Source organism: Rana temporaria, chromosome 1 (genome assembly GCF_905171775.1).
Source record: "Rana temporaria chromosome 1, aRanTem1.1, whole genome shotgun sequence".
Taxonomy (NCBI): Eukaryota; Metazoa; Chordata; class Amphibia; order Anura; family Ranidae; genus Rana; species Rana temporaria.
This window is the reverse complement of record NC_053489.1, coordinates 140939994-140964047: the sequence shown is the minus strand read 5'-3', so window position 1 is coordinate 140964047 and position 24054 is coordinate 140939994. Positions and strand designations below refer to the sequence as shown.

Sequence of the window (24054 nt, the reverse complement as noted above, 5' to 3'; positions counted from 1 at the left end):
GGCTAATGACAGCGCCGGAGCCCACGATACCCAGAAATAACTCCGGGAGACATGTCACCGGCCAGAGCAGTGTGCCGGAACTGCTGCAGGGGCTTCGATCTAAGGGAAGTATTTCATAATGAGCTAGTATGCTATGCATACTAGCTCATTATGCCTTTGTCTTGCTGTTTTTTTTGGTGGGTTTACAACCACTTTAAGTTATACTCTAAAAGGCCAAATTCAACCAAATTGGTATCAATTATGATAATTACATTAGCTGCAACTAATATGGTTTCCTGTCCAAGTATACATAAATGAACTAAAGTGAATTACTTTTGTCTGCTTGGCTAGAGCTGTATTGTTTCCATTACAAAATTATGCTACTTGCCAGAAATGAAGCATGTCGTGTGTGCTTATAGAGTAGATCTTCCTATGCTGCAGGGGTTAGTGTTAAAAGAGAAGTACAGTCAAAGCTATATGGGCTACGATTCTCCAATGGACCGCTGTTTTCAGCCGACAGCGCACTAAAGTCCCCTGTCGGCTGATGTCACTTAGCCGATACAGTGTCGGGATAGATCATGACTTTAGAGTCGGGATCCACCCAGATGCCTGGACTGGCATGGATGGGCAGAGGAGAAAGCAGGCAACTGACAGTTGGGCTACTTTCACATTGGGGCCGTGGCAGTGCTAAAGCACTGTTCGTTTTATCAGCGCTTTTCGGACACATTTAACTCCCATTATGGGCCCAAGAAGAGGTTAAAAGGGCCATATTGCGGCACTTCCGTTGCTCTGCCGATTCATTCCAATGGGCAGGGGAGTTTTGGGAGCAATGTATAGAGCGCTCTCAAACTTCCCCAAAGATGCTGCTTGCAGGACTTTTTCTAATGTCCCGCAAGTGCACCGCCCCAGTGTTTAAGCACTCTGGCTTTTACATTCAGGCTGCATGGGAGGTAGTTCTCAGGCGCTATTTCTAGATGCCTTTCTAGATGCCTGGCGCATTTCTAAAATGCCTGAAAACTGCCTCCAATGTGAAAGGGGTCTTACTGGCTCTCTAAAGGCGGTTAAAAAAAAAAAAAAAAAAAATCCACTAAACTTTACAACAGGTTTAAATCAAACAGCTTTACACTAAGAGGAAAAAAAAATTCTACAAGCAAAGGAATCATTTGAAAGATGATACTAGACTGTAAAATTATCATTAATAGTGCATGTGGAATTCAAAAAACATGTCCTATGTTTAAAGGATGTTGCGATGAGCAACGTACCAGCTTCTATTGCAAAGGCATTGCTCCGCTCGGTCTTTGGAAGTAGTTCTGACTTTTCCTTGTTAGTGATGGAAAAACGTTGAATAAGGCCCCTCATGGTTTGCTTCGTGTTGGGAGTCAGGTAGCATGTCATGAGGGAGCCGATGGTGTCACTCCCATCCTTCTTTCTTATTGTCAAGTACCTAGTAGCACCTTTCCTACAAAGAAACATATTATAAGCCAAAAAGTAATGCTGTAATGCCACTCATAAAATATTACAATACAATGGCGCTAGTGAGAGACTAAAAATATACAACTTGACATTAATTATTCCTACAAAAACAGTCAATCCACGGTACCGATAAACATAAAAATCATTACACTCTAGACAGAAATAATCTGTAACAATCATTTTACATTTGTGGGTAAATTAACCACTAGAGTACCGGGCCATCGTCAAATGACGGCTCCACGGTTACTCTGAAAATTCAACAGGACGTCATTTGACATCCTGTATTCTTGCGGCCACTGGGGGGCGCGCGAGCGCGCCGGCGGCAGCGCGCGCGCGCCCGGCGCGTCCCCGAGATGCCGATGCGCGTGCCTGGCGGTCGCGATGTCCGCCAGGCACTCGGGATCGGCGGCTACAGGGACAAGACGTGGAGCTCTGTGTGTAAACACAGAGCTCCACGTCCTGTCAGGGGAGAGAGGAGACCGATCTGTGTCCCTTGTACATAGGGACACAGCATCGGTCACCTCCCCCAGTCACCCCCCTTTCCCCACAGTTAGAACACAATTTAGGTATACATATTAACCCCTCCCTCACCCCCTAGTGTTAACCCCTTGAATGCCAGTCACATTTATACAGTAATTAGTGCATATTTATCGCATTAATCGCTGTATAAATGTGAATGGCGGCAAAAACGTGTCAAAAGTGTCCGATGTGTTCGCCGCAATGTCACGGTGACAGTAAAAAAAATCGCAAATCGCCGCCAATACTAGTAAAAAAATTAATAAAATAAAAATGCCATAAATCTATCAGCTATTTTGTAAACGCTATAACTTTTGCGCAAACCAATCAATATATGATCATTGCGATTTTTTTTACCAAAAATATGTAGAAGAATACATATCGGCCTAAACTGAGGAAAAAAAACGTTTTTTTTTTTAAAAAATGTGATATTTATTAAATAAAAAAGTAAAAAATAGTGTTTTTTTTTTTAAATTGTCACTCTTCTTTTGTTTATAGCGCAAAAAATAAAAACCGCAGAGGTGATCAAATACCACCAAAAGAAAGCTCTATTTGTGGGAACAAAATGATAAAAAAATTGTTTGGGTACAGTGTAGCACGACCGCGCAATTGTCATTCAAAGTGCGACAGTGCTGAAAGCTGAAAATTGGCTTGGGCAGGAAGGGGCGTAAGTGCCCAGTATGGAAGTGGTTAAAGCGGTGTTATACCTAAAACCAAAAAGGTTATAAATTGCAGCTTACTAATCCTGTATGTGGTAGTTACATTAGTATTCTTTTTTAGGCTCATTTCCTTTACTTTCACCTGGTGATCTAGCCAGTGGCTCACTTTCTGCTTTTGAATGTCTCCACTCCACTGGAAAAGCAACAGAGACAACTTCAGCATTGTCCATCTGCATCAGCATTGTCAACCTGGGGAGAGGGTAGTGTTTGATGCACTAGCAGAGTTAGATGGTCTTCTTGACTAACAAATTAAAGGGGTTGTAAAGGTACAATTTTTTTTATCCTAAATAGCTTCCTTTACCTTAGTGCAGTCCTCCTTTACTTACCTCATCCTTCGATTTTGCTTTTAAATGTCCTTATTTCTTCTGAGAAATCCTCACTCCCTATTCTTCTGTCTGTAACTCCACACAGTAATGCAAGGCTTTCTCCCTGGTGTGGAGTGTCGTGCTCACCCCCTCCCTTGGACTACGGGAGAGTCAGGACGCTCCCTATGTTGCAGATAGAGAAAGGAGCTGTGTGTTAGTGGGCGTCCTGACTCTCCTGTAGTCCAAGGGAGGGGGCGAGCACGACACTCCACACCAGGGAGAAAGCCTTGCATTACTGTGTGGAGTTACAGACAGAACAGGAAGTGAGGATTTCTCAGAAGAAATAAGGACATTTAAAAGCAAAATCGAAGCATGAGGTAAGTGAAGGAGGACTGCACTAAGGTAAAAGAAGCTATTTAGGGGGGAAAAAAAATTGTACATTTACAACCCCTTTAAAGCGGAATCCCTGCCAACACGTTTTAAAGTGGAACTAAACCCTCCTTTCCTTTACAACCAAGGAAGCTGCCCTCTTAACTTCTGTCTGATCTGCAGTTGCCATGGTGCTGCAAATGTGATCAGCAGCTATTTGATGGGCCACAGTTTGGTTGAGAGCCAATACAAGCAAGCAGTGTTAAGTGGTTGGTCACAACCCTCTAACTGCCACTTTTGCTTGACAGCTTGCTCTATAAGAAGAGCTTGAAGGATACCAGATTTAATGGCCAGATCAACAAGCAAAAATAAAAGGCCTGAAAACGAATGCAGCCACAAACTCTAAAAATTGTCAAGCTGCGATATATTATAGTGGTTTGTGATTCGGTACCACTTTAAAGCCTAACTTCAGGTTTTATTGAACTTTTAATAGTTGGTTTGGATCAAATTGGTCCAAACTAATGAGATGCTTCACTAACAAGTGTCCTTGCTGTTAGCCCTGTATACATTGTATGTACATACATTATACAGGGCTGTTTTCACAACAGCAGTGCAGGAACTTCTCATCCTGCTCCAGGAACAAAATAAAGTCAGGCTGAAATCTACTCAGTCATGCAAAGGAAGCTTTATATTTTCTTAATGAATACAAGGCTTCCTCTGATTAGCCGTGGAAAGCATCATGTCAAATCCGTCTGCCCCTCCACCTTGTATATATACTGTATGTAGCTGATGCATATCGTTCATACAGCGCTGACAGCAAGCACACCTGTTAGTGAAGAAAATGGTGCGCTTGGACCACTCAGCCATTTAAAGTTCAATCAAATGTGGAGTTATGCTTTAAAGTGGTTGTAGAACCTTAAATATAAATCAATGAGGTGACAAGCCTCAGGTGATACCCACAAATACTCCTACACAAGTTGTACCCGTTTATCTACAGCTCTCTCCTCTCTACAGCCTTCAAAACACACAGATCAAAGACTTTTTCTCAGCTCCTTCAGGCAGGGACTGGGGATCTGACATTACACACGGCACAGGAAAACGAATCGTAATATGTGACCCAAGAGAAGGGAAAAGGACACACCCCTCTACATAGTCGTATAGAAAATCCCACACAGCTGAGGCTGTCAATTACATTCTGTGTGCTTGGTAGGGAGGAGGGTCATCTCCTGATATTCTGCGGGGTCGGGATAACCTGTCAGAAGTGACTAATGCAGAGAGAAGGTTAGAGAGATGAGAGAGAAATCACACTTGGTGCTTTGGATTGAGGATAGTACACACTATAGAAAGATATGCTCTATTCATTTTTAATTTCAGAGGTTTACAAACACTTTAGTATGCAAAGAGTCTGTCAGAGCTCAAGCATGCAGCTGAAGAACTACATGTTAACGGGAGGTGCTTGACACTTGATGCATCACGTAAAAAAATTCAGGATGGTGGCAGTAAAGTGTAATGGAGAACAAAAGCGATCATGAACAAAGTAGTACTACAGAATATTTAGGTTAGATGAAGGACACATCTGTACATTTTTAAGTTTGTCTAAAGGTGTTTTGCAGAGCTATCCATTTACTATGACAAATGGTCATAATAACTTACCCTCTACTCTTTGATATTAGCCCAAGTGACTGGGCTAGACGATGGACAAAAGCTCTCTCGGTGCTGGTCAAAGAAGACGGGAACTCCATTTCTTCAACAAGATAATGAAAAACCAAAATAATGTTTAAAGAAGAAATCCAAACTAAAAACATTTTAAACAATATTTTAATTAAATAAATCTAACAGCAGAGCAGATAAACCAATTCAGTAATAAACATCCTTACAAAACATAGGTCTGTGCCAGTATTTTCCCACATATCATGTGGGCTGCAAGCCCAGTTCACGTAAGAGAACAAGCAAAACTTCAGTTTCATAGATGTTCAATTTCACTCTATACCAAGACATTCCAGATTTAAAGACGGCAGGGGGTTGCCAGGGCAGTCTGGAGCTTGAGCCAAGGGTTAGCAGGACAATACAGAGTTAAAAGGAGGGTAGCCTAGGCAGTGTGGAGCTGCAGCCAAGTGCTTCCTGGGCAGTCCGAAGACTGAGCCAAGGGTTTTCAGGGAAGGCCAGGGATGGAGCCAAGGGTTCCTAGGACAGTCCAAAGATTTAGCTGAGGGTTTCCAGAACAGTCAGGAGTTGGAGCAAAGGTTTTCCAGGAGGCAGAGTTCACACTTATGCAAATTGAATGCAGGTTTCCACTCATCCAATTCGCATGACAGGAGAGTGGGACCGGCTCTCAATGGAGCCAGTTCACACACCTCCATGGTGGCCGCGGTCTGCATCTAGAAAGGGTCCTGTGCATCTTTGGCTCCGAATCAGTGCCACAGCATGTGTGAAACTGGCCTAAGGAGCTAGAGCAAAAAAAGTTTTCAAACCAGTTGGTAGCTGAAGCTCGAGAGCTCCTTTGGCTGTCTGAAGTTGGAGGTAAGGGTTTTTTTTTCTGGGAAGTCTGGATCTGGATCTGAGGATGTCCAGGATAGTCTAGAGCCGACATTGAGACTTAACTGCTGGAGCATTACCAACTTTTGCTGGAGCATTACCAACTTTAAAACTATGCTTATCTTCACAGGGTGTTCTATTAAAATAAACCTGTGGGCACCTCTACTTACTTTCCCTAATGCCCCAGCACCCCATAAAAACCAAGACACTGAATCTTGCAAACAAAGAAACCAATTATATAGCTGTGATACAACTTGCACATTTCCTCTCTCCATCGCACCATGTTGCTCAAAAAGTGAGTTGGGAAACATTAAAGGTCAATAGGGAGACAATAAAAGCAAGAAGGGGAAGGCCTCAGAGCAGGTATGAGAGAGCCGGCAGCTGGGTGATGAAAATCACACCCTGACTTTTTGGGATACCCTAGTCGTATCTTTCTCCACGTCAAAAATCGAAGCCAAATAGATACAATAAATAGTGTTAATAAACACAAACAGTTGTTATTTTTCTGGATTTACACCAAGTTTCAGTGGTGTTTATATGTGAACAGTAAAAACATAAACAAACAAAACGTGTCGTACATTTAAAAAAAAAAAAAAAAAAGGACCTAAATACCAACTCTAGTTTTGCCCAAGAGCAGCTGTCACTTTTGAAATTGGTGTAACTATGTTGGACACTTCCACCAGCTCTGCAACTGAAAGCCCATATAGGCTCAGGAGGTATGGCAGAGAGCTATTGGAAGAGTCTGCAGGAGCCCGTCATTGCACCGGCAATGCACTGATCGAGCATGCATTGCTTTGGAAAAAAAATGCCCATTTTTTTTTCCTGCAAACATACGTGCATTTATTTTAAAATGTGGACCTAGTCTTTAAAAAGGTTATACATAATTGTTAAATGCATATATATATATATACACACACACCATATTTATCGGCGTATACCGCGCACTATTTTGCCCTGAAAATCAGGGCAAAATCGTGGGTGCGCGATATACGCCGATACCCGCTTTCCCGCCACGAGTTTGAATACTGCGCCCGCATATAGCGAGCGCAGTACACTCGTGAATCTTCGGGCAGTCTCGGCGCCTCTCGTACTGACGTCCTGAGCGTACAGGAAGTCAGTGCGAGAGGCGCCCGAGCCTGCCCGAAGATTCACGAGTGTACTGCGCTCGCTATATGCGGGCGCAGTATTCAAAGTCGTGGCGGGAAACAAGCGGGAGGACGCCGCAGAAGGACGCCGGACCCGCTGAAGATGGACACCGGACCCGCCGAAGATGGACACCGGACCCGCCGAAGATGGACACCGGACCCGCCGAAGATGGACACCGGACCCGCCGAAGATGGACACCGGACCCGCCGAAGAGGACACCCGAAGCCGCAGAAGGACGCCGGACCCGACGAGGCCGCAGAAGGACGCCGGACCCGACGAGGCCACAGATGGACGCCGGACCCGACGAGGCCACAGATGGACGCCGCGCAAGACACCAAAACTGTAAGTACAAAAAAACAAAAAATCTTTTTTTCCCCCCACAGGATTGGGGGCCACTTTGGGGGTGCGCGGTATACGCCAGAGCGCGTTATACCGCGATAAATACGGTATATATGGGTTGCTTTTTCAGTGTGTTTTGGATCATTGCCCATCTGTACTGTGAAGTGCCGTCCAATCAACTTTGTTGCATTTGGCTGAATCTGGGCTGACAGCATATCTTTAAACACAGCAGAATTCATCCAGCTGCCTCTGTCTTCAGTCACATCATCAATAAACATTAATGACCCAGTGCCACTGGAAGCCATAAAGCCAGGGCACTGGCAGCGTGAAAGAGCTCTTACAGTGGTCTGTTTCACTTACATCATGCGTTCAAAGGAGCTGTCTATGCATGTTCACAGCAATAGATTCCACATGCAAATACCACACTTAGGCTGGCCATACATGGTCGAATTTCGAAAGAATTTTCTTTTGAAAATCCGAAAATGTGTGCGTTTTGTCATCTGATGGTGCCACCATCGATTTCGAAATTCGACCACCCAGACCTTCAATTTCACCTCATGATGCTACAGAAAAGCTGTGAATCTTCATTCATTTCCGGGAATTTTATTTTCTTGCACATGCGCATTTCTTTTTGATTACATTTCTGGCATGATTATCTCATCATTGATTAGAAAATCGTTTGATTTTCAAAAAATGTATCACCAAGGCTTGTTTCCACAACAACCCAAAATTTTCAAAATCCAATTGTCACCAGGACAGAAAGTGAGGCAAAATCTTCTGAACAGGGGCACAGACAACAAAACAAATGTTACAGGGGCGATAACCCTTCCCTATGCTATCCAAAAAAGCTTAAAAAAAAATATTTTGGGCTGGAGCTACACTGAAAAAGTGTACCTGTTCCGACTTACAAACAGATTTAACTTAAACACAAACCTACAGACCCTATCTTGTTTGTAACCTGGGGACCCCCTGTACTGAAAAGCCCACTGCAACCCACTAATGGTGCGAAATACGAACAAAAATTCTTAGATAAGATTTTCGAAAGAAAATCCTTTCGAAATTCGGCCCATGTATGGCCTGCCTTAGAATCAATTCACGACCTTCTACCTGCCTAATTGATGAAGAAATAGCCCACTCCTGGCCATGAAACCGTTTTAGATTAAATTGTCCAATTACTTTTGATCACTTGGAAAAAAAGGGGGGGTGGCTATTCTTAAGAGCTGCAATTCCTAAACGCTTCCTCCATTTTGGATGTACATACCATCAAACTAAACTTGAGTCTATTATAAAAGTACAGCTTGGACATGTTTTGGTAAATACCTGAAAAAAAAATTTATATGGACCCAACACACTATATCAGTGTTTCTCAACTCCAGTCCTCAAGGCGCCCCAACAGGTCACGTTTTGCGGATTTACATTATTTTTCACAGGTGATTTGATCACTTTCATTGCCTTGGTAATTACCACAGCCATTTCATCTGAGGGAAAACCTGACCTGTTGGGGCGCCTCGAGGACTGGAGTTGAGAAACCATGCACTATATACACAGCCCTCAAAATTTCCACTCGCCTGCTAGCATTTGGCGAGTGGATTTAAGCTGGGGGCGAGTGATGACAGGGCTGCATGACCAATGTCCCTTCAATCTGTGCCTACACTTAGACCCCCGATGCGATTGGCGGCCGAAGAGGAAAGGTGCATGCTCGGGAAAAGTAGTCTGGTGAGCCGCGCACAGGCAGAGCAGTACACAGGTGCTCTCCTTACAATTCTCATTAAGCCATGGGACCTAACAGTATGACCTCTCTGAGCCTGCCCCCTCCCCCCCGACCAATGTAGCTGGAGAGCATAGAGCAGGTAGTAATGAGTCAGGTGGAGGATTGCGAAAATTACCACTCCGGGTGTCCCAGGTAGGCAGTGCAGCGCTCACTGAAAGTTGCCCTGACATGAGAGTGGCAGCCTTCCAGTTTGTGCAGTTTTCTTCTCCTTGTGCTCTATGTAGGTGTCCAGCAGTTCAGCCTGAGCACTGTGAGCAGTTGTGTGAATCTCAGCGCTGGATGGTACTCCCTCCCGCTGTGCTGCAGCTCCTCTCCTCACTGCCAGCCTGAATAAAAGGGGGAAGTGGGGACATGAAAGCGTGGAGCCGCACACACAGGCTCCTGATGAGATGAATAGGAGAGGGAGAGAGAGGATGGATGGGAGTTGCAGAGGAGACAGCAAAAGAATGGGGAAGAGATCCAGTTCTAGTGCCCTGTCCCTCTGGTCTGCCCCCAGTGCCCTGTCCCATTTTGTTAGTTGTTTTTGGTAATATTTAATTGTGTAACTTGATTCTGCATAAAACATTTAACCGTGTCATTCCATGAGATAATCTACGAGGGCGTGTTTAGGGGCAATTAGGCATGGAGCAGTGTATGAATTAGGTGGGGCAACTGGTGGCGAGTACCTCTTGAGGCCTGGCTAGTAGCTCAGGGCTTGAAATTTTGAGCCCTGATATACATATACATACACACACACACACACACACACACACACACACACACAGGTGATACTCGAAAAATTTGAATATCATGCAAAAGTTCATTTATTTCACTAATGCAACTTACAAGGTGAAACTAATATGAGATAGACTCATTGCATGCAAAGCAAGATATTTCAAGCCGTGATTTGTCATAATTGTGATGATTATGGCTTATAGCTCATAAAAACTCCAAATGCAGCACCCACCGTATTGCCATTAATGCAGCACCCACCGTATTGCCATTAATGCAGCACCCACCATATTGCCATTAACCACTTAAGACCCGGACCTTTATGCAGGTAAAGAACCTGGACAGTTTTTGCGATTCGGCACTGCGTCGCTTTAACTGACAATTGCGCGGTCGTGCGATGTGGCTCCCAAACAAAATTGGCGTCCTTTTTTTCCCACAAATAGAGCTTTCTTTTGGTGGTATTTGATCACCTATTTTTTGCGCTATAAACAAAAATAGAGCGACAATTTTGAAAAAAAAGGGATTTTTAATACAGCTTACCTGTAAAATCCTTTTCTTGGAGTACATCACGGGACACAGAGCGGCATATTCATTACTAGTGGGTTATATGGAGTACCTTCAGGTGATGGACACTGGCAATCTCAAACAGGAAGTGCCCCTCCCTATATAACCCCCTCCCATAGGAGGAGTACCTCAGTTTTGTAGCAAGCAGTATGCCTCCCAAAATGGTCCCCATAAGAGGGGTGGGAGCTCTGTGTCCCGTGATGTACTCCAAGAAAAGGATTTTACAGGTAAGCTGTATTAAAAATCCCTTTTTCTTTCTCGTACATCACGGGACACAGAGCGGCATATTCATTACTAGTGGGATGTCCCAAAGCAATGCTTACAATGAGGGGAGGGAGACCTCTTCCCAAGACAAAAGGATTTAATTTAGAGATATACTCAAATCATAATAAATCCAACTTAGTTGAGAAAAATAAATTTAAATTTAAAATTTTACTCAAAAGGGAGCCCCCGGAATCCGAGGGTCTCAAACTGCAGCCCGCAGCACTGCCTGCCCAAAGGCTGCATCAGTATTCCTTCTTACGTCCAACTGGTAGAACCTTGTAAACGTGTGGACAGAAGACCAGGTTGCCGCCTTGCAAACTTGAGCCATAGAGATCTGGTGGTGTGCTGCCCAGGAGGCGCCCATGGCCCTAGTAGAATGAGCCTTTAATGATAACGGAGGAGGCAACCCCTTCAAGCCGTAGGCCTGAGTGATTAACTGTTTAATCCACCTCGAGATGGTGGATTTTGCAGTTGCCTGCCCCTTCTTGGGCCCATCCGGTAAAATGAACAACACATCTGTTTTCCGGATCTTCTCTGTAGCTTTAAGATAGGCCTTCATGGCCCTGACAACATCCAAGGTATGCAGCAACCCTTCCTTTCTGGAAGTAGGTTTAGGAAAGAAGGATGGTAATACCAAATCCTGGTTTAGATGAAAACTGGATATAACCTTTGGTAGGAAGGAAGGATGAGGGCGGAGAACGACCTTGTCCTTATGTAAAATAAGATATGGTTCCTTACAGGATAAGGCTGCCAGTTCCGATACTCTTCTGGCGGAAACTATGGCGACCAAAAATACTAACTTCCTTGTCAGTAAAACCAAAGGAATTTCAGCCAACGGCTCAAAAGGTTGTTTCTGTAAACTTGACAGAACAAGATTTAAATCCCACGGACAAAGCGGGGATTTAACTGGAGGATTAATACGTAAGACCCCTTGAATGAAGGTCTTAACCAGCGAGTGGGTGGCCAGCGGCCGCTGAAACCATACTGACAAAGCTGAAATCTGTCCTTTGATTGTGCTTAATGCCAGTCCTTTATCCACTCCGAGCTGGAGAAAACTTAATACTCTATCGATTGTAAACTTACGAGAAAGCCATAACTTGGACTCACACCAGCCTACATAGGCCTTCCAGACCCTGTAATAAATCACCCTAGAGACCGGTTTCCTGGCTCCGATTAGGGTAGAGATTACTTTCTGAGACAGACCTCTACCCCTGAGAATCAGGGATTCAGCTTCCAGGCCGTCAAATTTAGATGCCGTAAGGCAGGGTGGAGGATCGGACCTTGCGATAGCAGTACTGGCCGTAGAGGAAGAGTCCAAGGGTCTCCCACTACCATCCTTAGGATTAGTGAATACCATGCCCTTCTGGGCCATGCTGGAGCTACCAGGAAGACTGGTATGTGCTCCACCCTGATCCTGCGCAGCAGGCAGGGTAGTAACTGGAGCGGGGAAAATGCATAAAGAAGTTTGAACTGATGCCAAGGGCAAACTAACGCATCGGTTCCGCAGGCCCTGGGATCCCTTGTGCGGGACATGAACCTGTCTAGCTTCTTGTTCAGTCTCGATGCCATGATATCCACGTCCGGCACTCCCCATTTCTGGCAGAGTGTCTGAAAGACCTGTGGATGCAGAGACCACTCCCCCGGCAACAGAGTCTGGCGACTTAAGAAGTCCGCCTGTAGGTTGTCGACTCCGGGAATGAATATAGCCGATATGCAGGGCACATGGGCTTCTGCCCACAAGAAAATCAAGCTCACTTCTTTCTGAGCGGCTTGACTCTTGGTTCCCCCTTGGTGATTTATATATATGCCACCGCCGTGGCATTGTCCGATTGTATTTTCACCGGGAACCCTTGTAGTTTGGACGTCCAAGCCCTGAGGGCTAGTCGAGCAGCTCTGAGCTCCAAGATATTGATGGGCAACTGCTTCTCTGCCGCTGCCCAAGAGCCCTGGCGAGTGCAACCATCCAAAATTGCTCCCCAGCCCATCAGGCTGGCGTCTGTGGTTACTATCTTCCAGGTCACAGGACTGAAAGTCTTTCCCGACAGGAGATTCTGAGGGTTTAACCACCAAGCTAGACTTTGCCGCACTCTTGGTGAGAGTGGCCAAGGAATTTCTAAGGCCTGAGGCCTCTTGCTCCAGGCTGACAGGATGGCTGCCTGCAGGATGCGAGTGTGGCTCTGAGCGTACGGAACCGCCTCGAATGTGGCCACCATCTTGCCTAGTAGCCGCATACATAGGCGAACAGTTGGCCTTCTCTTGCTTAGAACCATTTGTATTAGCTCTTTGATGGCCTTTAATAGGGGTAGAAACACCCTCTGTTGTTCTGTATCCAATCTCATGCCGAGATAATCCAGCTGCCTTGTGGGCCGGAATGCTGACTTGTCTCGATTTAGGACCCAGCCGAACCTCTCGAGGTACTGAACCGTGAGGGCCACTGCTCTTTCCAGGCCAGGAGACGAATGGTCTACGACCAAGAGGTCGTCCAGGTAAGCCAGGACCGTGACCCCCTGGATCCTTAGATTGGCTAGGATTGGGGCTAGGACCTTCGTGAATACCCGGGGGGCCGTAGCCAACCCGAAGGGGAGCGCCACAAATTGGAAATGACGCTGAGCCACCGAGAAGCATAGAAATACTTGATGTGGCTGAAAAATTGGCACATGAAGGTAAGCATCCTTTATGTCTATGGACGCCATGAAGTCGTCCTTCTGGAGCACGGCGACAGCTGACCGAATAGTTTCCATCCGGAATGAGCGGACCTTTAGATACGCATTTACTCCCTTTAAGTCCAAAATTGGCCTGACATCGCCGTTGGGCTTTGGGATGATAAACAGGTTGGAGTAGAACCCCAATCCCTGTTCCCGGACTGGTACTTCTACTATCACCTTCTGGCATAGCAGATGATTCAATGCCGCCATCAATGCGGCTCCTTTCACAGGGTCGCCTGGTACTCTTGACTCCTGGTAATGAGGAGGAGGGAATTTTAGAAATTCTAGCTTGTAGCCCGTGGTCACGGAAGACCGTACCCAGCAGTCGGGAATGGTGGCCTCCCAAACCTCTGCAAAGAGACGCAGCCTTCCCCCCACCATCGTGGGTGGGGGCACCCCTTCATAGGGCCGACTTGGGGGCTGGCTTCGCAGGCTTGTGGTACCACTGCTTCTTGCCCCCAGTGGCTTGGCCCTGCGGCTTATTGTTAATGCCTGATCTTGCAGGAGGCCGTCGATACTGTTTGGTATTAGAGGGCCCCTGCCCCGGGGAGGGCTGGCGCCTAAATGCGGGCCCTCGGGCCTTCTTCTTGACTGGCAAGAGAGTGCTTTTGCCGCTTGATATAGTCTGAATATATCTATCCAAGTCTTCTCCGAAGAGACGTCCTCCATGGAAGGGAACCCTACCAGGAGTTTTTTGCACGGGGGCTCAGCCTCCCAATTCTTCAACCATAAGAGCCTTCTCATATGGATTAGAAATAAGAATAAACGTGACGCCTGCTGGATGGAGTCCTTGATAGCATCCACCGTAAAGCGTATAGCCCTGGGTATATCCAAAATTCCTCTGCCTGCTGGGCAGGGATAAGTTTAAGCATTTGCTTAGTCTTATCTGATAATGCTTGGGCCACTCCAATAGCAGCCACAGCGGGCTGAACTATCACCCCTGCTGAAGTAAAGGAGGCCTTAAGTAATGTTTCCAAGCGTTTATCAACCGGATCCTTAAACACCTGCAAGTTAAAGATCTGTTCACACATGATGGCTGCGTCCACAGTAGGGACAGCCCATCTCTTTGAAAACTCTTCCTCTAAGGGTTACCTGTCTGGCTTAGCCCAGTCCTGAAAAATCAGGTCCTTTAACAAAGGATGTACCGGGAATACCAAATTGGCTTGGGGCGCTTTCAGGGAGCCCAATGAGGATACCGCGGAGGCCAGAGGCTGAGGCACAGGTATCTTAAAAGCCAACCGCACCATATCCGTTAGGGACTGAACCCACAGTCTTTCTGCGTGAGAAGCTGAAAAAGGTTCCTCTATTGTAGAATCCTCAGAACCTAAATGGTCAAGGTGATCCTGACCTCCCTCTGTCTGGTCTCCTTGATCCTCCAATTCGTCAGTCGGAGAGGATATCCTCCTCCAGAGACTCAGACCTGGGAGACGGGGATCTAACCCGCTTCTTCCCTGCCAAAGATGCCGTAATTAGAGCGGCCATCCTCCTTTCCAATCCACCCAAGGTGGAGGCTAACATCTCTTCCGTTACATAGGAAGGAGCTGGTTGAGTAGGGCCAGTCATAGCACCTAGCAACCCTGATGGCTCACCTAGGACAACAACTTCCGGGCATTCCGGAGTAGTAGGGGCCACTAGATTTTGGATATCCTCAGAGCCCGATGGAGAACCTTTTGGTTTTTTAACCGTTTTAGCGTTCTTAGCGCTACCTGCACCCTTAGGAGCCATAATATACAAATTCTGAGGCACTCCACTAGTATACAACTGACTGTAATAGCTGGAGAAAATACACATATAATCAAATAAATGTGAAACAATAGGATAGGGCAGTGATGGCGAACGCGTGGCACGCGTGCCGCTCCCGGCACGGCAAGCCGTTTCGGTGGGCACGCCACACGCCATGAAAAATTGATAAACACACACTAAAATCAATTCGTCCCCACCGCACCGCAAACTACAACTCCCACAGTTCTCTACTGCTATTGATGACATGTCCGTGTGGGAGTGACAAAGAAGAAACTCCCTGGGTGACGTTCGTGCGTGCGTGTGCACGCACGCTGATCCAATCAAAGAAGCTGTCTCATCCACACCGCATCCACCATCAAACAAATCAGCGGTGATGTGACTGGGAGCACACGCGGCTGGAATCAGAGGAGCCTTTCGGCGGGAATGAGCTGCTGGAGCAAGGTCAGACACTGGGAGACAGGAGTTAATGTGGTTATCTTGTTAGTCCTAAGCCTGCCCCACTCTCAGATATCAGGTGCTAGCTCAAACAATCAATTGTGCAAAAAGAACAGCCTCATTGGTGTCATTGGGAAATATTGTGCCCCATCATTGGTGTTATGCAGCCTCATTATTGGTTTCATTAGGAAACCTTGTGCCCCATCATTGTTGTCATCATTGTGCCTCATTATTGGTGTCCTTAGGGAACATTGTGCCTCATTATTGGTGTCATTGGGAAACATTGTGCCCCATTTTTTGTCATCATTGGTGTCATTGTGCCTCATTATTGGTTTCATTAGGAAACCTTGTGCCCCATCATTGTTGTCATCATTGGTGTCATTGTGCCTCATTATTGGTGTCCTTAGGTAACATTGTGCCTCATTATTGGTGTCATTGTGCCTCATTATTGGTGTCATTGCATGTGTCAAGTAGGTGAGTGTAATGGTCAGGTAGGTGAGTGTAATGGTCAGGTAAGTGAGTGTAATGGTCAGGTAGGTGAGTGTAATGGTCAGGTAGGTGAGTGTAATGGTCAGGTAGGTGAGTGTAATGGTCAGGTAGGTGAGTGTAATGGTCAGGTAGGTGAGTGTAATGGTCAGGTAAGTGAGTGTAATGGTCAGGTAAGTGAGTGTAATGGTCAGGTAGGTGAGTGTAATGGTCAGGTAAGTGAGTGTAATGGTCAGATAAGTGAGTGTAATGGTCAGGTAGGTGAGTGTAATGGTCAGGTAGGTGAGTGTAATGGTCAGGTAAGTGAGTGTAATGGTCTGGTAGGTGAGTGTAATGGTCAGGTAGGTGAGTGTAATGGTCAGGTAAGTGAGTGTAATGGTCAGGTAGGTGAGTGTAATGGTCAGGTAGGTGAGTGTAATGGTCAGGTAGGTGAGTGTAATGGTCAGGTAGGTGAGTGTAATGGTCAGGTAGGTGAGTGTAATGGTCAGGTAGGTGAGTGTAATGGTCAGGTAAGTGAGTGTAATGGTCAGGTAGGTGAGTGTAATGGTCAGGTAGGTGAGTGTAATGGTCAGGTAGGTGAGTGTAATGGTCAGGTAGGTGAGTGTAATGGTCAGGTAGGTGAGTGTAATGGTCAGGTAGGTGAGTGTAATGGTCAGGTAAGTGAGTGTAATGGTCAGGTAAGTGAGTGTAATGGTCAGTGTATGTTGCACAATGCATTCTGAGCACAATGCATTCCTGATCCCTGCAGTCTGAGCGAATCTGGCAGAATCGTACATTTCTAGTCCCTTAGGGCTCATTTAGATCAGTCCCATCCTCTGTACAGAGACGCTGGCAGGTTTAATTCTGTGTTGGCACTTTGCACGAAATAAATTGCTCTTGTGTCGCGGTTTGGGCACTCGGGCTCAAAAAGGTTCGCCATCACTGGGATAGGGTAATGTTAGAGGGACTCCAAACCTCCCATAACCTATAAAAAGGGAAAATCAATACTGAGCCCCAAGGGCTTCAACCAGAAAAAATCTTTTTTTTTTTTTTTTTTTTTTGTCTGGTATTGACCCCCTAATGCTGGGCTAGGTGAGCACCCTAAGTGTTCAAAGGCGCTGCTTAGTACACAGGCTTGAATGCAAACTTTTAAGCCAGAGGCTCCTTAGTAAGGTGTACTTCCCACAAACTGCCACCGGGTGTCACTGTGCCAGAAAGCTCTGTCAAACCTTCCTATGCTGTAGCCAGCATCGCTGCTCCGTGTCCCCTCACAGCCTTTACAGACTGAACAGCCCTCCAGGATTTATCCTCCCTGTGTGCAGGGGGGAGGAGCCGTCCGGCGTCAACCGCCCCCTCCCCGCAGCACCGCCGCGTATGCGCGCGCACCCGCTAGGGGAAGCAGGAAGCCATGTGGAGAGGAGACACCAGGACCTTAGACGCTGGAGCAGCAGACACAGGTAAAAGGGAAGCTTTAAACTGTCTCCCTAATGGTATGGTTCCTTCTCTGTGGAACACCCTGCCCAAAAAAAGGCCCTCCTTGTGACAGAAGCAGCAGCAGCCTACTAGCCCAGCCAGGGGAACTATACCTGGGTGTTTTGAGCCATCCCGTTTGAAAACTTTGTGGTTCTCCTTTGCCCATGCACAGAGGCATAAATAGGCTGCCCAAGAATCCCCTGTAGGAAGCCTACTGACAAACCAAGTTCCGTAGGCCCCCTGCTTACCTTTCCACGCCGCAGGGTATTGCTCTGCAAGAGGCCCAATCTTCACCCTTCACCGTGGGTATGGTCATAGACCTTCAGGGACTGGGGTCTTAAAAGAACACCACAACCTGGACCTATACAGCACCACTGGCAGCAGGTATTCTCTAGGTTAGAAACCAGACCTGGAACCCAGGGTCCAGCCCTCCAAGGAGAGGTATTATAGGCAAAACCCCATCCACGAATTGGGGCCCGGGTACCGTCCACTTTGGCTATGAAGCACCTTGGACGGATCCGGTCAGCTGGCCCTGGTCCCAAGGACTACTACAGGCACAGCCTCAACGTGCACCAACACCTAAGACACTGGCGAAAAAACTGAGGTACTCCTCCTATGGGAGGGGGTTATATAGGGAGGGGCACTTCCTGTTTGAGATTGCCAGTGTCCATCACCTGAAGGTACTCCATATAACCCACTAGTAATGAATATGCCGCTCTGTGTCCCGTGATGTACGAGAAAGAAAAAAACAATATTTTTTACTTTTTGCTATAATAAATATCCCAAAAAAAAGATATAAAAAAAAATGTTTTTCTCAGTTTAGGCTGATACGCATTCTTCTACCTATTTTTGGTAAAAAAAAAAAAAAAAAAAAAAAAAAAAAATCGCAATAAGCGTTTATCGATTGGTTTGCGCAAAATTTATAGCGTTTACAAAATAGGAGATAGTTTTATTGCATTTATATTAATATTTATTTTTTTACTACTAATGGCGGCAATCAGCGATTTTTTTCGTGACCGCAACATTATGGCGGACACATCGGACAATTTTGACACATTTTTGGGACCATTGTCATTTTCACAGCAAAAAAATGCTATAAAATGCATTGTTTATTGTGAAAAATGACAATTGCCGTTTGGGAGTTAACCACTAGGGGGCGCTGAAGGGGTTAAGTGTGACCTCATATGTGTTTCTAACTGTAGGGGGGCGGGGCTGGACGTGTGACGTTATTGATCGTGTTTCCCTATAACAGGGAACACACGATCAATGACAGCGCCACAGTGAAGAACGGGGAAGCTGCGTTTACACACAGCCCTCCTCGTTCTTGAGCTCCAGAGGACCGATCGCAGGACAACGGCAGCGAACGGGTCCCGCGGTCACGGAGCTTCGGACCGGGTCACGTGCACACGCGCGACCCCACCGCTGGGCTTAAAGGGCCACGTACAGGTACGTGGATGTGCCCAGCCGTGCCATTCTGCCGATGTATATCGGCGTGAAGGGGTCCTTAAGTGGTTAAGGCAGCACCCACCGTATTGCCATTAAGGCAGCACCCACCATTGAAGTCAGTGAAGCCTGATTCATATCCATCTGCAGCCTGCAGAAGAGACAGAGAAGGGACGGGACGAGCGCCGACATACAGTAGAAACTCCTGTGTTCTTGGCTGCCTCTTTAACCACTTCCAGACCTTAGGTGTTTTTCAGATTCGGTGTTTGCAAGACTAAAACATTTTTTTCTGCTAGAAAATTACTTAAAACCCCCAAACATTATATATTTTTTTTTTCTAACACCCTAGAGAATAAAATAGTGGTCATTCCAATACTTTTTGTCACACCGTATTTGCGCAGCGGTCTTACAAGCGCACTTTTTTTGGAAAAAATTCACTTTTTTGAATTAAAAAAATAAGACAACAATAAATTTGGCCCAATTGTTTTATATATTTTGAAAGATAATGTTACGCCGAGTAAAATGATGCCCAACATGTCACGCTTAAAAATTGCGCCCGCTCGTGGCATGGCGTCAAACTTTTACCCTTAAAAATCTTGATAGGCGACGTTTAAAAAATTCTACAGGTTGCATTTTTTGAGTTACAGAGTAGGCCTAAGGCTAAAATTATTGCTCTCGCTCTAACGATCGCGGCGATACCTCACTTGTGTGGTTTGAATACCGTTTTCATATGTCGGCGCTACTCGTGTATGCGTTCGCTTCTACGCGCGAGCTCGACGGGGCGCTTTAAAAAAATTTTTTTTTGCTTTTCGCATTTATTTTTATTTATTTTAGAATTTTTAACACTGAAAAAAAAAAAAAAAATTATCACTTTTATTCCTATTACAAGGAATGTAAACATCCCTTGTAATAGAAAAAAGCATGACAGGTCCTCTTAAATATGAGATCTGGGGTCAAAAAGACCTCAGATCTCATATTTGGGCTTAAATGCAAAAAATTGAAAAAAAATAAAAAATGTCATTTTTTCAAATGACCAAAAAAAAAATTTGTCTCTTTAAGAGGCTGGGCGGGACTGACGTTTTGACGTCACTTCCGCCCAGCCGAGCTATGGGGACGGGCGAAGGAGATTTTTCCTTCAGTCCCGTCCCCGCTCACCAGCCGACAGCATCCGATCGCCTCCGCCGCTACCGACGGCTCCGGTAAGCGGCGGAGGGCACGGGAGAGCGGCGGGAGGGGGGGGGGGGCCCTCTCCCGCCACCGATAACGGCGATCTCGCGGTGAATCCGCCGCGGAGACCGCCATTATCGGATTCCAGACCGCGCACACTAAAGATGGATACCTCGGTTGTGACAGCAGCTGCTGCCGTTACCGAGATATCCGTCTTTAAAAATAGGACGTACATCGTCGTGCGCAGGTCTGGAAGTGGTTAATTGAAAGTCCCACCTCCTGTGATGGACAGAACAGTTGTCCAATGGCAGGGCAGGAGACAGGACTTCCTTTTACACAGGATGCAGTGTAAACAGGAAATACTCCTGTATCCTGTACGGCACTCGTCCTGTCTCCTCAAAGGCAGCAAGTATTTATATCTTTTGTGGCCCCCGGCGCTCAGGGATTCGTTGGGGGCCACAAAAGATATACATGTCAAAATTACCAGGCGGGCCGTCCGAAACTAGGCCGCGTTTGGCCCACGGGTCGGACTTTGGACATGCCTGATTTAAAGGCTCAGGAACCCTTTGCAGGTGTTATGGCTTAATTAGCCGATTAGAGTGGGGCACTTTGAGCCTAGAATATTGCACCTTTTCATAACATTATAATTTTCTGAGATTTTGGATTTGGGGTTATGAGCTGTAAGCCATAATCATCACAATTATGACAAATCACAACTTGAACTATCTTGTTTTGCATGCAATTAGTCTCATATATTAGTTTCGCCTTTTAAGTTGCATTAGTGAAATAAATTAACTTTTGCACGATATTCTAATTTTGAGATATATTATATATAGCCAGCATCCACACTTGGCTTTCAATGGGGCTGCCTCTCTCAGCTTATCGTGGGAAACGCTGCAGTGTTTCTCTTATCTAAGCTGAGCAGGTGCACCACAATACGCTAGACATGTGTAATGGGGGGTTTGAAGGAAGACTCAGTGTTTAAATTTTTCTCAGTTAAAAAAAAAAAAAAAAAAAAGATATAGAGAGAATATATATATATATATATATATATATATATATATATATATATTATATTATATATATATATATATATATATATATATAGTGATGGTGGGACTCTGTGCTATGTGAAAGATTGCTGGTTTACGCCAGGTTTTGGAGAGAAAGACACATTAATTGCACAGCTGTGTCTTGGGCTTTTTAGTTCTGACCTGACATGGCTCAGAGCCCCACCCAACAGATAGGAAGTCTGTTCCTGGGAGGAGTCAGGGACGCTGCATGGGTGCAGCTAGAGCATGCATGTCTGCAGATGTCGTTTGATGATTGAGCAGCAAGACGCTTATCAGGAGAAAGCTAGGTTTGAGCTTATCCTTAGGAAACTGTTTGTTCTGAGGAACAGAACTTAGGCCTAGGCTAAAGGCCTGAAACAGCCGGATGGCAAGTATGAAAGCCAGGAGGCTAAAATGTTGAGAATGCAAGATGCAGAAATACTGTTGTATTTGTGAACTTTTGTGCTTTTAAATAAAAAAGTGGGCTACCAGGCCCAAAACTTAGTTCTGGACTGGCGTACTCACTGGAAAACGCACCTATCGCTGGAGTCTGATCACCCCAATCTTAATATATATATATATCTATCAGGTAACAAAACAGTTTGTACTTCATCACTTTTTAACCTACCTTCCTGATCACTATAACGAAACCTTTCCAGTGCAATATTGACAGCAATTTTCACTTCTTCATCAATTCGAATGTCTTTGAGTCCCTTTGCTTTGCCATGCTTAGAAGCACCTGGGTATAGCGGTGTGCCGGGGCTTGGCGACATGCTGTTATGTCTTGACATGTTTACTGCTCTATAATAAATAAGAAACATGATAAGAAAGGTAAAAAAAAAAAAAAAGAAAATGTATCATGAATCTCTAAAACTCCATGGGGGGCGAGTCTTGCTATCCATATAGAAAACAGTTTTGTGTTATAACTTTCCATAGTTTATAGATACAGGAGTAAATCTCGATGAGAAAACAATGATAGGACAGAAATATAAAATTAGCAAAAGTCAATAATTCTATTTAACTGCATGATAGATCACAGCAAACAAAATACACTCCTCAGCAGGGCTTTTTTTCTCATAAAAAAAGTGCAGGAACTTAACCAACTCTGTCCAACTCTCTGTCCCAACCATGCCCAAACTCCACCCCGGCAACCTTCCTTAGAGGAGAGTGTTACAGCAGCACTAAACGATTGTTAAGAGGTAAAGTTTGGAACTGTGCATCACTTAAGGCAAATTCCCCCCCAGCTCCCCCTCTCTGTACAAATCTCCCCCTCTCTGTACAAATCTCCCCCTCTCTGTACAAATCTCCCCTCAAGCTCTTCTCTGTGTACAATGTTCTCCCCTCTGCTAAACACACACATAAACTTTACCTTTTGATTCCCCCTCCCCCACATACTTTAATAGTGCACTCCTCTCTCAAACTGTCTCTGCAAAAGTTCTCCCTCGTGTTTCACAGTGACAGGTCCCGAGTCACCTCTTCCTCCATCACTGCACTCTGGTGGTATGTGCAGGCTTTTTTTTTCCTGCACATTGCAGTGAACCAGAGAGCTCCCCCTACTGTAGCACAGAGCTGAGGAGGTGTTTCAGGGCTCCTAGGCTCTGTGCTAGGCGGATAAGCGGCGGCAGGCAGGGATGGAAGCTTCCTCCCAAATCACTGCAGCAGTTAAAGGATGGGATCGGAAGCATTCACTAGTGATCGAGGGCAGCAGCCTGGAGTACCCAGCAGGCCAGCACTAGCACCAAAAAGATTAAAAATAAGGTTCCGGAACGCAGTTCCGCTGCTTTCCGGCAGTAAAAAAGCCCTGCTCCTAAGTATACAGGCAAAGCTACGGTATTTTTTAAGATTGAGGCCATAAAGCAGAGTTCCACCCAAAAGGGGAACTTGCGCTTTAAGCACTCCTCACCCCCATATTTGGCATTTAATTTATTTTTGGGGGGGGGGAGTGGGGGCTTCGGTAGGAGTGGGACTTGCTGTCCACTGCATACTGTGACCTATTGATCGTGGATGTAATGCTCTGAAGGCTCCTGAGAAAAAAAATAAAAAATAAAATGCATGCACCTATTTTACCTGCAAACACAGGGGAGTGTGCTATTGTACAGTGCCCAACAGTGTCATCAGTATTACACAGTGCCCATCAGTGTCACACACTGCCGCATATCAGTGCTGCTTCTTCAGTGAAACCCCATCAGCGTCACCTAATCAGCACAGCCCCATCATCACCAAGTGAGGCATACCAAATCCTAAATATGGCCGACGGATTCTGATTGCGAGCCAGTGTTAAGCAGTGGGACACTAATAGAGTCAGAGGAGGAGGATGGTGCGCCCACCAAAACGAAAGCTTTCTGGCAAGGAGCAGGCTACCACAAAAACAGCACTGGCATCCACAATTAGCATACTGGAATCTAACAGAGTACCTCTGCAAGAAAGGCCATGCACTAATAGGGTGTTACCTCAGCCCCACAGGGTTAGGACCCATGCCAGTTTACCAAATGCCTTTCAAATTCCTCTACGGCTTGCTCCTAACTCAGGAGCAGCTACCATCCCCCTTTTACTGGACAGCCAGGTGTCCAGGTGAAATTGGAAAAATTTTATAGCCAACATGCCAACTTCATATGATTCCCGTCACTATGAATGGAAAGCATTAAAGCGGAGGTCCACCCTAAAAAAATAAATACATAAACACGCTCCTTAAAATACATTAAAAAAAATTTGAAAAAAATAAAAAAATGTACTTACCAGAAATGGCTGTTGCTAGGGAGATCGTCCTAATCTGCCACTTCCTATACCACGACACTCTTCATTCTTCTCCTTCTCGTGCTGTCTTCTGGAAAATTTGTGCGCGCTGTCTTCAAGGACCTGTGTGTGTCGCAGAAGACAGCC

At 45.7% G+C, this 24054-nt stretch overlaps 1 protein-coding gene across 3 annotated transcripts in view; it reads right to left on the bottom strand.

The window, feature by feature from the left end:
• YTHDC2 (YTH domain containing 2) overlaps positions 1-24054 on the bottom strand; it is a 315708-nt gene that overhangs the window by 284084 nt on the left and 7570 nt on the right. For 2 of the 3 annotated variants that reach the window (XM_040343611.1, XM_040343620.1), the window contains exons 2-4: positions 21803-21975; positions 5015-5105; positions 1242-1438 (exon numbers count right to left, since the gene is read on the bottom strand). In XM_040343611.1, the coding sequence (XP_040199545.1) occupies positions 1242-1438; positions 5015-5105; positions 21803-21975 (461 nt within the window). The remainder of the gene's footprint in view (positions 1-1241; positions 1439-5014; positions 5106-21802; positions 21976-24054) is intronic. The other variant, XM_040343628.1, reaches the window with a different exon arrangement.